This window comes from Oncorhynchus masou, chromosome 17, assembly GCF_036934945.1.
Source record: "Oncorhynchus masou masou isolate Uvic2021 chromosome 17, UVic_Omas_1.1, whole genome shotgun sequence".
In the NCBI taxonomy this organism is placed as follows: Eukaryota; Metazoa; Chordata; class Actinopteri; order Salmoniformes; family Salmonidae; genus Oncorhynchus; species Oncorhynchus masou.
In genome coordinates, this window is record NC_088228.1 from 2,245,072 (window position 1) to 2,263,102 (window position 18,031).

Consider the following 18,031-nt stretch of genomic DNA (forward strand, 5'->3'; position numbering starts at 1 on the left):
AGACTGTTCTGAACCTATATCATATAATCACCAAGACATTACTAAGGCTGTTCTGAACCTATATCATATATCATATAATCACCAAGACATTACTAAGGCTGTTCTGAACCTATATCATATATTCACCAAGACATTACTAAGACTGTTCTGAACCTATATCATATATCATATAATCACTAAGACATTACTAAGGCTGTTCTGAACCTATATCATATATCATATAATCATCAAGACATTACTAAGGCTGTTCTGAACCTATATCATATATCATATAATCACCAAGACATTCCTAAGGCTGTTCTGAACCTATATCATATATCATATAATCACCAAGACATTACTAAGGCTGTTCTGAACCTATATCATATAATCACCAAGACATTACTAAGGCTGTTCTGAACCTATATCATATATCATATAATCACCAAGACATTACTAAGGCTGTTCTGAACCTATATCATATATCATATAATCACCAAGACATTACTAAGGCTGTTCTGAACCTATATCATATATCATATAATCACCAAGACATTACTAAGGCTGTTCTGAACCTATATCATATATCATATAATCACCAATACATTACTAAGGCTGTTCTGAACCTATATCATATATCATATAATCACCAAGACATTCCTAAGGCTGTTCTGAACCTATATCATATATCATATAATCACCAAGACATTACTAAGGCTGTTCTGAACCTATATCATATAATCACCAAGACATTCCTAAGGCTGTTCTGAACCTATATCATATATCATATAATCACCAAGACATTACTAAAGCTGTTCTGAACCTATATCATATATCATATAATCACCAAGACATTACTAAGGCTGTTCTGAACCTATATCATATAATCACCAATACATTACTAAGGCTGTTCTGAACCTATATCATATATCATATAATCACCAAGACATTACTAAGGCTGTTCTGAACCTATATCATATATCATATAATCACCAAGACATTACTAAGGCTGTTCTGAACCTATATCATATATCATATAATCACTAAGACATTCCTAAGGCTGTTCTGAACCTATATCATATATCATATAATCACCAAGACATTACTAAGGCTGTTCTGAACCTAAATCATATATCATATAATCACCAAGACATTCCTAAGGCTGTTCTGAACCTATATCATATAATCACCAAGACATTACTAAGGCTGTTCTGAACCTATATCATATAATCACCAAGACATTACTAAGGCTGTTCTGAACCTATATCATATATCATATAATCACTAAGACATTACTAAGGCTGTTCTGAACCTATATCATATATCATATAATCACCAAGACATTACTAAGGCTGTTCTGAACCTATATCATATATCATATAATCACCAAGACATTCCTAAGGCTGTTCTGAACCTATATCATATATCATATAGTCACCAAGACATTACTAAGACTGTTCTGAACCTATATCATATAATCACCAAGACATTACTAAGGCTGTTCTGAACCTATATCATATAATCACCAAGACATTACTAAGGCTGTTCTGAACCTATATCATATATCATATAATCACTAAGACATTACTAAGGCTGTTCTGAACCTATATCATATATCATATAATCACCAAGACATTACTAAGGCTGTTCTGAACCTATATCATATATCATATAATCACCAAGACATTCCTAAGGCTGTTCTGAACCTATATCATATATCATATAATCACCAAGACATTACTAAGACTGTTCTGAACCTATATCATATAATCACCAAGACATTACTAAGGCTGTTCTGAACCTATATCATATAATCACCAAGACATTACTAAGGCTGTTCTGAACCTATATCATATATCATATAATCACCAAGACATTCCTAAGGCTGTTCTGAACCTATATCATATATCATATAATCACCAAGACATTACTAAGACTGTTCTGAACCTATATCATATAATCACCAAGACATTACTAAGGCTGTTCTGAACCTATATCATATATCATATAATCACCAAGACATTACTAAGGCTGTTCTGAACCTATATCATATATTCACCAAGACATTACTAAGACTGTTCTGAACCTATATCATATATCATATAATCACTAAGACATTACTAAGGCTGTTCTGAACCTATATCATATATCATATAATCATCAAGACATTACTAAGGCTGTTCTGAACCTATATCATATATCATATAATCACCAAGACATTCCTAAGGCTGTTCTGAACCTATATCATATATCATATAATCACCAAGACATTACTAAGGCTGTTCTGAACCTATATCATATAATCACCAAGACATTACTAAGGCTGTTCTGAACCTATATCATATATCATATAATCACCAAGACATTACTAAGGCTGTTCTGAACCTATATCATATAATCACCAAGACATTACTAAGGCTTTTCTGAACATATATCATATAATCACCAAGACATTACTAAGGCTGTTCTGAACCTATAGCATATATCATATATCATATAATTACTAAGACATTACTAAGGCTGTTCTGAACCTATATCATATATCATATAATCACTAAGACATTACTAAGGCTGTTCTGAACCTATATCATATATCATATAATCACCAAGACATTACTAAGGCTGTTCTGAACCTATATCATATATCATATAATCACCAAGACATTACTAAGGCTGTTCTGAACCTATATCATATATCATATAATCACCAATACATTACTAAGGCTGTTCTGAACCTATATCATATATCATATAATCACCAAGACATTCCTAAGGCTGTTCTGAACCTATATCATATATCATATAATCACCAAGACATTACTAAGGCTGTTCTGAACCTATATCATATAATCACCAAGACATTCCTAAGGCTGTTCTGAACCTATATCATATATCATATAATCACCAAGACATTACTAAAGCTGTTCTGAACCTATATCATATATCATATAATCACCAAGACATTACTAAGGCTGTTCTGAACCTATATCATATAATCACCAATACATTACTAAGGCTGTTCTGAACCTATATCATATATCATATAATCACCAAGACATTACTAAGGCTGTTCTGAACCTATATCATATATCATATAATCACCAAGACATTATTAAAGCTGTTCTGAACCTATATCATATATCATATAATCACCAAGACATTCCTAAGGCTGTTCTGAACCTATATCATATATCATATAATCACTAAGACATTACTAAGGCTGTTCTGAACCTATATCATATATCATATACTCACTAAGACATTACTAAGGCTGTTCTGAACCTATATCATATATCATATAATCACCAAGACATTACTAAGGCTGTTCTGAACCTAAATCATATATCATATAATCACCAAGACATTACTAAAGCTGTTCTGAACCTATATCATATATCATATAATCACTAAGACATTACTATTGCTGCTCTGAACCTATATCATATATCATATAATCACTAAGACATTACTAAGGCTGTTCTGAACCTATATCATATATCATATAATCACTAAGACATTACTAAGGCTGTTCTGAACCTATATCATATAATCATCAAGACGTTCCTAAGGCTGTTCTGAACCTATATCATATATCATATAATCACCAAGACATTCCTAAGGCTGTTCTGAACCTATATCATATATCATATAATCACCAAGACATTCCTAAGGCTGTTCTGAACCTATATCATATATTCACCAAGACATTACTAAGGCTGTTCTGAACCTATATCATATATCATATAATCACCAAGACATTACTAAGGCTGTTCTGAACCTATATCATATATCATATAATCACCAAGACATTACTAAGGCTGTTCTGAACCTATATCATATATCATATAATCACCAAGACATTACTAAGACTGTTCTGAACCTATATCATATAATCACTAAGACATTACTAAGGCTGTTCTGAACCTATATCATATATCATATAATCACTAAGACATTACTAAGGCTGTTCTGAACCTATATCATATAATCACCAAGACATTCCTAAGGCTGTTCTGAACCTATATCATATAATCACCAAGACATTACTAAAGCTGTTCTGAACCTATATCATATATCATATAATCACCAAGACATTACTAAGGCTGTTCTGAACCTATATCATATAATCACCAAGACATTACTAAAGCTGTTCTGAACCTATATCATATAATCACCAAGACATTACTAAAGCTGTTCTGAACCTATATCATATAATCACCAAGATATTACTAAAGCTGTTCTGAACCTATATCATATAATCACCAAGACATTACTAAAGCTGTTCTGAACCTATATCATATAATCACCAAGACATTACTAAAGCTGTACTGAACCTATATCATATAATCACCAAGACATTCCTAAGGCTGTTCTGAACCTATATCATATATCATATAATCACCAAGACATTACTAAGGCTGTTCTGAACCTATATCATATATCATATAATCACCAAGACATTACTAAGGCTGTTCTGAACCTATATCATATAATCACCAAGACATTACTAAGGCTGTTCTGAACCTATATCATATAATCACTAAGACATTACTAAGAATGTTCTGAACCTATATCATATATCATATAATCACCAAGACATTACTAAGACTGTTCTGAACCTATATCATATAATCACCAAGACATTCCTAAGGCTGTTCTGAACCTATATCATATATCATATAATCACCAAGACATTACTAAAGCTGTTCTGAACCTATATCATATAACCACCAAGACATTCCTAAGGCTGTTCTGAACCTATATCATATAATCACTAAGACATTACTAAGGCTTTTCTGAACCTATATCATATAATCACCAAGACATTACTAAGGCTGTTCTGAACCTATATCATATATCATATAATCACCAATACATTCCTAAGGCTGTTCTGAACCTATATCACATATCATATAATCACCAATACATTCCTAAGGCTGTTCTGAACCTATATCATATATCATATAATCACCAAGACATTACTAAAGCTGTTCTGAACCTATATCATATATCATATAATCACCAAGACATTACTAAAGCTGTTCTGAACCTATATCATATATCATATAATCACCAAGACATTACTAAGGCTGTTCTGAACCTATATCATATATCATATAATCACCAAGACATTACTAAAGCTGTTCTGAACCTATATCATATATCATATAATCACCAAGACATTACTAAAGCTGTTCTGAACCTATATCATATATCATATAATCACCAAGACATTCCTAAGGCTGTTCTGAATCTATATCATATAATCACCAAGACGTTCCTAAGGCTGTTCTGAACCTATATCATATAATCACCAAGACATTCCTAAGGCTGTTCTGAACCTATATCATATATCATATAATCACCAAGACATTCCTAAGGCTGTTCTGAACCTATATCATATATCATATAATCACCAAGACATTACTAAAGCTGTTCTGAACCTATATCATATATCATATAATCACCAAGACATTCCTAAGGCTGTTCTGAATCTATATCATATAATCACCAAGACATTACTAAGGCTGTTCTGAACCTATATCATATATCATATAATCACCAAGACATTCCTAAGGCTGTTCTGAACCTATATCATATATCATATAATCACCAAGACATTACTAAGGCTGTTCTGAACCTATATCATATATCATATAATCACCAAGACATTACTAAGGCTGTTCTGAACCTATATCATATATCATATAATCACCAAGACATTACTAAGGCTGTTCTGAACCTATATCATATATCATATAATCACCAAGACATTACTAAAGCTGTTCTGAACCTATATCATATATCATATAATCACCAAGACATTACTAAGGCTGTTCTGAACCTATATCATATAATCACCAAGACATTCCTAAGGCTGTTCTGAACCTATATCATATATCATATAATCACCAAGACATTCCTAAGGCTGTTCTGAACCTATATCATATATCATATAATCACCAAGACATTCCTAAGGCTGTTCTGAACCTATATCATATATCATATAATCACCAAGACATTCCTAAGGCTGTTCTGAACCTATATCATAAATCATATAATCACCAAGACATTACTAAAGCTGTTCTGAACCTATATCATATAATCACCAAGACATTACTAAGGCTGTTCTGAACCTATATCATATAATCACCAAGACATTCCTAAGGCTGTTCTGAACCTATATCATATATCATATAATCACCAAGACATTCCTAAGGCTGTTCTGAACCTATATCATATATCATGTAATCACCAAGACATTCCTAAGGCTGTTCTGAACCTATATCATATATCATATAATCACCAAGACATTCCTAAGGCTGTTCTGAACCTATATCATATAACCACCAAGACATTACTAAGGCTGTTCTGAACCTATATCATATATCATATAATCACCAAGACATTACTAAAGCTGTTCTGAACCTATATCATATATCATATAATCACCAAGACATTACTAAAGCTGTTCTGAACCTATATCATATATCATATAATCACCAAGACATTACTAAAGCTGTTCTGAACCTATATCATATATCATATAATCACCAAGACATTACTAAGGCTGTTCTGAACCTATATCATATATCATATAATCACCAAGACATTCCTAAGGCTGTTCTGAACCTATATCATATATCATATAATCACCAAGACATTACTAAGGCTGTTCTGAACCTATATCATATAATCACCAATACATTCCTAAGGCTGTTCTGAACCTATATCATATATCCATCAAGACGTTCCTAAGGCTGTTCTGAACCTATATCATATAATCACCAAGACATTCCTAAGGCTGTTCTGAACCTATATCATATATCATATAATCACCAAGACATTCCTAAGGCTGTTCTGAACCTATATCATATATCATATAATCACCAAGACATTACTAAAGCTGTTCTGAACCTATATCATATATCATATAATCACCAAGACATTCCTAAGGCTGTTCTGAATCTATATCATATAATCACCAAGACATTACTAAGGCTGTTCTGAACCTATATCATATATATCATATAATCACCAAGACATTCCTAAGGCTGTTCTGAACCTATATCATATATCATATAATCACCAAGACATTACTAAGGCTGTTCTGAACCTATATCATATATCATATAATCACCAAGACATTACTAAGGCTGTTCTGAACCTATATCATATATCATATAATCACCAAGACATTACTAAGGCTGTTCTGAACCTATATCATATATCATATAATCACCAAGACATTACTAAAGCTGTTCTGAACCTATATCATATATCATATAATCACCAAGACATTACTAAGGCTGTTCTGAACCTATATCATATAATCACCAAGACATTACTAAGGCTGTTCTGAACCTATATCATATATCATATAATCACCAAGACATTACTAAGGCTGTTCTGAATCTATATCATATATCATATAATCACCAAGACATTACTAAGGCTGTTCTGAACCTATATCATATATCATATAATCACCAAGACATTACTAAGGCTGTTCTGAACCTATATCATATAATCACCAAGACATTCCTAAGGCTGTTCTGAACCTATATCATATATCATATAATCACCAAGACATTCCTAAGGCTGTTCTGAACCTATATCATATATCATATAATCACCAAGACATTCCTAAGGCTGTTCTGAACCTATATCATATATCATATAATCACCAAGACATTCCTAAGGCTGTTCTGAACCTATATCATAAATCATATAATCACCAAGACATTACTAAAGCTGTTCTGAACCTATATCATATAATCACCAAGACATTCCTAAGGCTGTTCTGAACCTATATCATATAATCACCAAGACATTACTAAGGCTGTTCTGAACCTATATCATATAATCACCAAGACATTCCTAAGGCTGTTCTGAACCTATATCATATATCATATAATCACCAAGACATTCCTAAGGCTGTTCTGAACCTATATCATATATCATGTAATCACCAAGACATTACTAAGGCTGTTCTGAACCTATATCATATATCATATAATCACCAAGACATTCCTAAGGCTGTTCTGAACCTATATCATATATCATATAATCACCAAGACATTCCTAAGGCTGTTCTGAACCTATATCATATAACCACCAAGACATTACTAAGGCTGTTCTGAACCTATATCATATATCATATAATCACCAAGACATTACTAAAGCTGTTCTGAACCTATATCATATATCATATAATCACCAAGACATTACTAAAGCTGTTCTGAACCTATATCATATATCATATAATCACCAAGACATTACTAAAGCTGTTCTGAACCTATATCATATATCATATAATCACCAAGACATTACTAAGGCTGTTCTGAACCTATATCATATATCATATAATCACCAAGACATTCCTAAGGCTGTTCTGAACCTATATCATATATCATATAATCACCAAGACATTACTAAGGCTGTTCTGAACCTATATCATATATCATATAATCACCAAGACATTCCTAAGGCTGTTCTGAACCTATATCATATATCATATAATCACCAAGACATTACTAAGGCTGTTCTGAACCTATATCATATATCATATAATCACTAAGACATTACTAAGGCTGTTCTGAACCTATATCATATATCATATAATCACCAAGACATTCCTAAGGCTGTTCTGAACCTATATCATATAATCACCAAGACATTACTAAGGCTGTTCTGAACCTATATCATATATCATATAATCACCAAGACATTCCTAAGGCTGTTCTGAACCTATATCATATAATCACCAAGACATTCCTAAGGCTGTTCTGAACCTATATCATATATCATATAATCACTAAGACATTACTAAGACTGTTCTGAACCTATATCATATATCATATAATCACCAATACATTCCTAAGGCTGTTCTGAACCTATATCATATATCATATAATCACCAAGACATTACTAAGGCTGTTCTGAACCTATATCACATATCATATAATCACCAAGACATTACTAAGACTGTTCTGAACCTATATCATATAATCACCAAGACATTACTAAGGCTGTTTGAACCTATATCATATATCATATAATCACCAAGACATTACTAAGGCTGTTCTGAACCTATATCATATATCATATAATCACCATGACATTACTAAGGCTCTTTTTATCTCAAGGCTTTTACTGTAATCAAATGTCACATCGGCATTTGAAGCTACAACGTCATTACGAAGCAGAAATGCCTCTTCGTCCGCCACGTTCCACCCCCCCATACATGTATATGATTTATTAATGCAAATCTTCTATTTACCTTTTGGAAAAGAGATTAGAGCGCCGGCTGCTGTGGAGGCATTTGAATGGACAGATGATTCATATTTAGAGTCATTGTCTGATGCCGTTGGAAGGGGGAGAAGCCAGTCTGTGGCTACATCCCAGTAGCATCGTATTCCCTAGTGACTCTGGTCAAAGCAGTGCACTATATAGGGAATAGGGCTCTGGTCTATAGTAGTGCACTCTATACGGAATAGGGCTCTGGTCTATAGTAGTGCACTATATAGGGAATAGGGCTCTGGTCTATAGTAGTGCACTATATAGGGAATAGGGCTCTGGTCTATAGTAGTGCACTATATAGGGAATAGGGCTCTGGTCTATAGTAGTGCACTATATAAGGAATAGGGCTCTGGTCTATAGTAGTGCACTATATAGGGAATAGGGCTCTGGTCTATAGTAGTGCACTATATAGGGAATAGGGCTCTGGTGTATAGTAGTGCACTATATAGGGAATAGGGCTCTGGTCTATAGTAGTGCACTATATAGGGAATAGGGCTCTGGTCTATAGTAGTGCACTATATAAGGAATACGGCTCTGGTCTATAGTAGTGCACTCTATAGGGAATAGGTCTCTGGTCTATAGTAGTGCACTATATAGGGAATAGGGCTCTGGTCTTTAGTAGTGCACTATATAGGGAATAGGGCTCTGGTCTACAGTAGTGCACTATATAGGGAATAGGTCTCTGGTCTATAGTAGTGCACTATATAGGGAACAGGGCTCTGGTCTATAATAGTGCACTATATAGGGAATAGGGCTCTGGTCTATAGTAGTGCACTATATAGGGAATAGGGCTCTGATCTATAGTAGTGCACTATATAGGGAATATGGCTCTGGTCTATAGTAGTGCACTATATAGGGAATATGGTGCCGATTGGGATGAACACAGATTCATTGTCTTAAGCTCTCATGTTAGCTGGAGGAAGCGTTTTCTCTTCAGTCTTCACTTCATCACTTCCTCTCTGTCTTCACTTCCTCTCTGTCTTCACTTCCTCTCAGTCTTCACTTCCTCTCAGTCTTCACTTCCTCTCAGTCTTCACTTCCTCTCAGTCTTCACTTCCTCTCAGTCTTCACTTCCTCTCAGTCTTCACTTCCTCTCAGTCTTCACTTCCTCTCAGTCTTCACTTCCTCTCTGTCTTCACTTCATCACTTCCTCTGTCTTCACTTCCTCTCAGTCTTCACTTCCTCTCAGTCTTCACTTCCTCTCAGTCTTCACTTCCTCTCAGTCTTCACTTCCTCTCTGTCTTCACTTCCTCTCAGTCATCACTTCCTCTCAGTCATCACTTCCTCTCAGTCATCACTTCCTCTCAGTCATCACTTCCCCTCAGTCTTCACTTCCTCTCAGTCTTCACTTCCTCTCAGTCTTCACTTCCTCTCTGTCTTCACTTCCTCTCTGTCTTCACTTCCTCTCTGTCTTCACTTCCTCTCAGTCTTCACTTCCTCTCAGTCTTCACTTCCTCTCAGTCTTCACTTCCTCTCAGTCTTCACTTCCTCTCAGTCTTCACTTCCTCTCAGTCTTCACTTCCTCTCTGTCTTCACTTCCTCTCTGTCTTCACTTCCTCTCTGTCTTCACTTCCTCTCTGTCTTCACTTCCTCTCAGTCTTCACTTCTTCTCAGTCTTCACTTCCTCTCAGTCTTCACTTCCTCTCAGTCTTCACTTCCTCTCAGTCTTCACTTCCTCTCTGTCTTCACTTCCTCTCTGTCTTCACTTCCTCTCTGTCTTCACTTCCTCTCTGTCTTCACTTCCTCTCTGTCTTCACTTCCTCTCTGTCTTCACTTCCTCTCGGACTTCACTTCATCACTTCCTCTCAGTCTTCACTTCCTCTCAGTCTTCACTTCCTCTCAGTCTTCACTTCCTCTCTGTCTTCAAATCCCCAGAAGCATCTCCCCTCACTGTCAGAACTATATACCTCTGTTATTGTGTATCAGACTGTTAAGCAAATCTAATTATATTTAATATTTTTCAAAGTAGCCACCCTTTGCTTTGTTGACAGCTTTGCACACTCATTGGCATTCTCTCAACCAGCTTCACCTGGAACTGGCTGGTTTGTGTGTGAACTGGCTGGTGTTTTCATTTGAATGTGTGTGTGTGTTGTCTTTCTCTCCCTCCCTCTGTCTGTCTGTCTCTCCCTCCCTCTGTCTGTCTCTCTCTCTCCCGCTGTCTCTCCCTCTCTCAGTCTCTCCGTCTCCCTCTCTCAGTCTCTCCGTCTCACCCTCTGTCTCTCCGTCTCTCCCTCTGTCCCTCCGTCTCTCCCTCCGTCTCTCCCTCCGTCTCTCCCTCTGTCCCTCCGTCTCTCCCTCTGTCCCTCCGTCTCTCCCTCCGTCTCTCCCTCCGTCTCTCCCTCCGTCTCTCCCTCCGTCTCTCCCTCCGTCTCTCCCTCCGTCTCACCCTCCGTCTCTCCGTCTCTCCCTCCGTCTCACCCTCCGTCTCACCCTCCGTCTCTCCGTCTCTCCGTCTCACCCTCCGTCTCTCCGTCTCTCCCTCCGTCTCTCCCTCCGTCTCTCCCTCCGTCTCTCCCTCCGTCCCTCCGTCTCTCCGTCTCTCCTCCGTCTCTCCCTCCGTCTCTCCCTCCGTCTCTCCCTCCGTCTCTCCCTCCGTCTCTCCGTCTCTCCCTCCGTCTCTCCCTCCGTCTCTCCCTCCGTCTCTCCCTCTGTCCCTCCGTCTCTCCGTCTCTCCCTCTGTCTCTCCCTCCGTCTCTCCCTCCGTCTCTCCCTCTGTCCCTCCGTCTCTCCGTCTCTCCGTCTCTCTCTCTCCGTCTCTCCCTCCGTCTCTCCCTCCGTCTCTCCCTCTGTCTCTCCGTCTCTCTCTCTGTCTCTCCCTCTGTCTCTCCCTCTGTCTCTCCCTCTGTCTCTCCTCTGTCTCTCTCTGTCTCTCCCTCCGTCTCTCCCTCTGTCTCTCCCTCTCCGTCTCTGTCTCTCCGTCTCTCCCTCCGTCTCTCCCTCCGTCTCTCCCTCCGTCTCTCCCTCCGTCCCTCCGTCTCTCCCTCCGTCTCTCCCTCCGTCTCTCCCTCTGTCCCTCCGTCTCTCCGTCTCTCTCTCCGTCTCTCCCTCCGTCTCCCCTCCGTCTCTCCCTCCGTCTCTCCCTCTGTCCCTCCCCTCTCTCTCCGTCTCTCCCTCCGTCTCTCCCTCCGTCTCTCCCTCCGTCCCTCCGTCTCTCCGTCTCTCTCTCCGTCTCTCTCTCCGTCTCTCCCTCCGTCTCTCCGTCTCTCCCTCCGTCTCTCCCTCCGTCTCTCCCTCCGTCTCTCCCTCTGTCCCTCCCCTCTCTCCGTCTCTCTCTCCGTCTCTCCCTCCGTCTCTCCCTCCGTCTCTCCCTCTGTCCCTCCGTCTCTCCGTCTCTCTCTCCGTCTCTCCCTCCGTCTCTCCCTCCGTCTCTCCCTCCGTCTCTCCCTCTGTCGTCCCCTCTGTCTCTCCCTCCGTCTCTCCCTCCGTCTCTCCCTCTGTCCCTCCGTCTCTCCGTCTCTCTCTCTGTCTCTCCCTCCGTCTCTCCCTCTGTCCCTCCGTCTCTCCGTCTCTCTCTCCGTCTCTCCCTCCGTCTCTCCCTCCGTCTCTCCCTCCGTCTCTCCCTCTGTCCCTCTGTCTCTCCCTCTGTCTCTCTCTCTGTCTCTCCCTCCGTCTGTCCCTCTGTCTCTCCCTCTCCGTCTCTGTCCCTCCGTCTCTCCCTCTGTCCCTCCGTCTCTCCGTCTCTCCTCTCCGTCTCTCTCCCCTCCGTCTCTCCCTCTGTCCCTCCGTCTCTCCGTCTCTCTCTCCGTCTCTCCCTCCGTCTCTCCCTCCGTCTCTCCCTCCGTCTCTCCCTCCGTCTCTCCCTCTGTCCCTCTGTCTCTCCCTCTGTCTCTCCCTCTGTCTCTCTCTCTGTCTCTCCCTCTGTCTCTCCCTCTGTCTCTCCCTCTCCGTCTCTGTCTCTCCGTCTCTCCCTCCGTCTCTCCCTCCGTCTCTCCCTCCGTCTCTCCCTCCGTCCCTCCGTCTCTCCGTCTCTCCCTCCGTCTCTCCCTCCGTCTCTCCCTCTGTCCCTCCGTCTCTCCGTCTCTCTCTCCGTCTCTCCCTCGGTCTCTCGCTCCGTCTCTCCATCTGTCCCTCCGTCTCTCCGTCTCTCTCTCCGTCTCTCCCTCCGTCTCTCCCTCCGTCTCTCCCTCCGTCTCTCCCTCCGTCTCTCCCTCTGTCCCTCTGTCTCTCCCTCTGTCTCTCTCTCTGTCTCTCCCTCTGTCTCTCCCTCCGTCTCTCCCTCTCCGTCTCTGTCTCTCCATCTCTCCCTCCGTCTCTCCGTCTCTCCCTCTCCGTATCTGTCTCTCCGTCTCTCCCTCCGTCTCTCCGTCTGTCTCTCCCTCTCTCTCCCTCTCTCTCCCTCTCCCACTCCCTCTCCCTCTCTCTCCCTGAGTCATCAGACCGGCTGGTGGGCTTTGTGACAAACTGGCTCATCATTGGCACCCCAGTCGATTTTACACACATCCACCCTACCCCCTCACCAACCTACCCCCCTCACCACCCTCACCACCTCACCACCACACCCCCTCCCATTGAAATCCATTTAAACTCCTCTTTCACCAGTGCACCTTCCTGTAGTCCCATTACGGTATATGGTCTATTTACGGGTTGTAACTCCGTTACTCAGTCACGTCAAGCCATTGTTATGAACTTTCTCAAAAGACTACTGGCTACTGCCCACAAGACTACTGGCTACTGCCCACAAGACTACTGGTTACTGGCTACTGCCAAAAATACTACTGGTTACTGGCTACTGCCCACAAGACTACTGGCTACTGCCCACAAGACTACTGGTTACTGGCTACTGCCCGAAAGACTACTGGCTACTGACCAAAAGACTACTGGCTACTGCCCACAAGACTACTGGTTACTGGCTACTGACCAAAAGACTACTGGTTACTGGCTACTGCCCACAAGACTACTGGTTACTGGCTACTGCCCACAATACTACTGGTTACTGCCCACAAGACTACTGGTTACTGGCTACTGCCCACAAGACTACTGGCTACTGCCTACAAGACTACTGGTTACTGGCTACTGCCCACAAGACTACTGGTTACTGGCTACTGCCCACAATACTACTGGTTACTGCCCACAAGACTACTGGTTACTGGCTACTGCCCACAAGACTACTGGCTACTGCCAACAAGACTACTGGTTACTGGTTACTGGCTACGGCCCACAATACTACTGGTTACTGGCTACTGCCCACAATACTACTGGTTAATGGCTACTGCCCACAATACTACTGGTTACTGGCTACTGCCCACAATACTACTGGTTACTGGCTACTGCCCACAAGACTACTGGCTACTGGCTACTGCCCACAAGACTACTGGTTACTGGCTACTGCCCACAAGACTACTGGTTACTGGCTACTGCCCACAATACTACTGGTTACTGCCCACAAGACTACTGGTTACTGGCTACTGCCCACAAGACTACTGGCTACTGCCTACAAGACTACTGGTTACTGGCTACTGCCCACAAGACTACTGGTTACTGGCTACTGCCCACAATACTACTGGTTACTGCCCACAAGACTACTGGTTACTGGCTACTGCCCACAAGACTACTGGCTACTGCCAACAAGACTACTGGTTACTGGTTACTGGCTACGGCCCACAATACTACTGGTTACTGGCTACTGCCCACAATACTACTGGTTAATGGCTACTGCCCACAATACTACTGGTTACTGGCTACTGCCCACAATACTACTGGTTACTGGCTACTGCCCACAAGACTACTGGCTACTGGCTACTGCCCACAAGACTACTGGTTACTGGCTACTGCCCACAAGACTACTGGTTAATGGCTACTGCCAACAAGACTACTGGTTACTGGCTACTGCCCACAAGACTACTGGTTACTGGCTACTGCCCACAAGACTACTGGTTACTGGCTACTGCCCACAATACTACTGGTTACTGGCTACTGCCCACAATACTACTGGTTACTGGCTACTGCCCACAAGACTACTGGTTACTGGCTACTGCCCACAATACTACTGGTTACTGGCTACTGCCAACACGACTACTGGTTACTGGCTACTGCCAACACGACTACTGGTTACTGGCTACTGCCCACAATACTACTGGTTACTGCCCACAAGACTACTGGTTACTGGCTACTGCCCACAATACTACTGGTTACTGGCTACTGCCAACACGACTACTGGTTACTGGCTACTGCCCACAATACTACTGGCTACTGCCCACACGACTACTGGTTACTGGCTACTGCCCACAATACTACTGGTTACTGGCTACTGCCCACAAGACTACTGGCTACTGCCCACAATACTACTGGTTACTGGCTACTGCCCACAAGACTACTGGTTACTGGCTACTGCCCACAATACTACTGGTTACTGGCTACTGCCCACAAGACTACTGGTTACTGGCTACTGCCCACAAGACTACTGGTTACTGGTTACTGGCTACTGCCAACAAGACTACTGGTTACTGGCTACTGGCTACTGCCAACAAGACTACTGGCTACTGGCTACTGCCAACAAGACTACTGGTTACAGGCTACTGGCTACTGCCAACAAGACTACTGGTTACTGGCTACTGCCAACAAGACTACTGGTTACTGGCTACTGCCAACAAGACTACTGGTTACTGGCTACTGCCCACACGACTACTGGTTACTGGCTACTGCCCACAATACTACTGGTTACTGGCTACTGCCCACAAGACTACTGGTTACTGGCTACTGCCCACAAGACTACTGGTTACTGGTTACTGGCTACTGCCAACAAGACTACTGGTTACTGGCTACTGGCTACTGCCAACAAGACTACTGGTTACTGGCTACTGGCTACTGCCAACAAGACTACTGGTTACAGGCTACTGGCTACTGCCAACAAGACTACTGGTTACTGGCTACTGCCAACAAGACTACTGGTTACTGGCTACTGCCAACAAGACTACTGGTTACTGGCTACTGCCCACACGACTACTGGTTACTGGCTACTGCCCACAATACTACTGGTTACTGGCTACTGCCCACAAGACTACTGGTTACTGGCTACTGCCCACAAGACTACTGGTTACTGGTTACTGGCTACTGCCCACAAGACTACTGGTTACTGGCTACTGCCCACAAGACTACTGGTTACTGGTTACTGGCTACTGCCCACAAGACTACTGGTTACTGGCTACTGCCCACAAGACTACTGGTTACTGGTTACTGGCTACTGCCAACAAGACTACTGGTTACTGGCTACTGGCTACTGCCAACAAGACTACTGGTTACTGGCTACTGGCTACTGCCAACAAGACTACTGGTTACAGGCTACTGGCTACTGCCAACAAGACTACTGGTTACTGGCTACTGCCAACAAGACTACTGGTTACTGGCTACTGCCAACAAGACTACTGGTTACTGGCTACTGCCCACACGACTACTGGTTACTGGCTACTGCCCACACGACTACTGGTTACTGGCTACTGCCAACAAGACTACTGGTTACTGGCTACTGCCAACAAGACTACTGGTTACTGGCTACTGCCAACAAGACTACTGGTTACTGGCTACTGCCAACAAGACTACTGGTTACTGGCTACTGGTTACTGGCTACTGGCTACTGCCCACACGACTACTGGTTACTGGCTACTGCCAACAAGACTACTGGTTACTGGCTACTGCCAACAAGACTACTGGTTACTGGCTACTGCCAACAAGACTACTGGTTGCTGGCTACTGGCTACTGCCAACAAGACTACTGGTTACAGGCTACTGGCTACTGCCAACAAGACTACTGGTTACTGGCTACTGGCTACTGCCAACAAGACTACTGGTTACTGGCTACTGCCCACAAGACTACTGGTTACTGCCCACAAGACTACTGGCTACTGGCTACTGCCAACAAGACTACTGGTTACAGGCTACTGGCTACTGCCAACAAGACTACTGGTTACTGGCTACTGGCTACTGCCAACAAGACTACTGGTTACTGGCTACTGCCCACAAGACTACTGGTTACTGCCCACAAGACTACTGGCTACTGGCTACTGCCAACAAGACTACTTGTTACAGGCTACTGGCTACTGCCCACAAGACTACTGGTTACTGGCTACTGCCCACAAGACTACTGGTTACTGGCTACTGCCCACAAGACTACTGGTTACTGGCTACTGCCCACAATACTACTGGTTACTGGCTACTGGCTACTGCCAACAAGACTACTGGTTACTGGCTACTGCCCACAAGACTACTGGCTACTGCCAACAAGACTACTGGTTACAGGTTACTGCCCACAAGACTACTGTAAAACGTTTGTCAAAAGACTAGTTGTCAAATGTGAACATAACGCCAGATTTGATTTGTAAATGAATGTTTCTTAATTGTATTGAAACCAATTCTCTCCATCTCTCTCATCCCATCTCTCTCTCTGCTAGGTTGAAGAGGAGGAGGATGAAATGGGGCATGCTGAAGGGACTGCAGAGAGTGAGTACATGAGCCTGCATTGATTTCCGATCACGTCTTGTGTTGGGATAAAAGGCCAGCGTTTTAACTCACTGATTCAATCTCATGCCTGTTTCCCAAATGGCCACCTACTCCCTATATAGTGCACTACTATAGACCAGAGCCCTATTCCCTATATAGTGCACTACTATAGACCAGGGCCCTATTCCCTATATAGTGCACTACTATAGACCAGAGCCCTATTTCCTATATAGTGCACTACTATAGACCAGAGCCCTATTCCCTATATAGTGCACTACTATAGACCAGGGCCCTATTCCCTATATAGTGCACTACT

At 41.7% G+C, this 18,031-nt stretch overlaps 1 protein-coding gene across 1 annotated transcript in view; it reads left to right on the forward strand.

Annotated features, from left to right (window-relative positions):
* LOC135558078 (adenylate kinase isoenzyme 5-like) overlaps positions 1-17,738 on the forward strand; it is a 129,529-nt gene extending 111,791 nt beyond the window's left edge. Inside the window, 1 exon segment of the mRNA XM_064991829.1 lies at positions 17,667-17,738. Coding sequence (XP_064847901.1) covers positions 17,667-17,738 — 72 coding nt within the window.
* Positions 17,739-18,031: the final 293 nt, after the last annotated feature.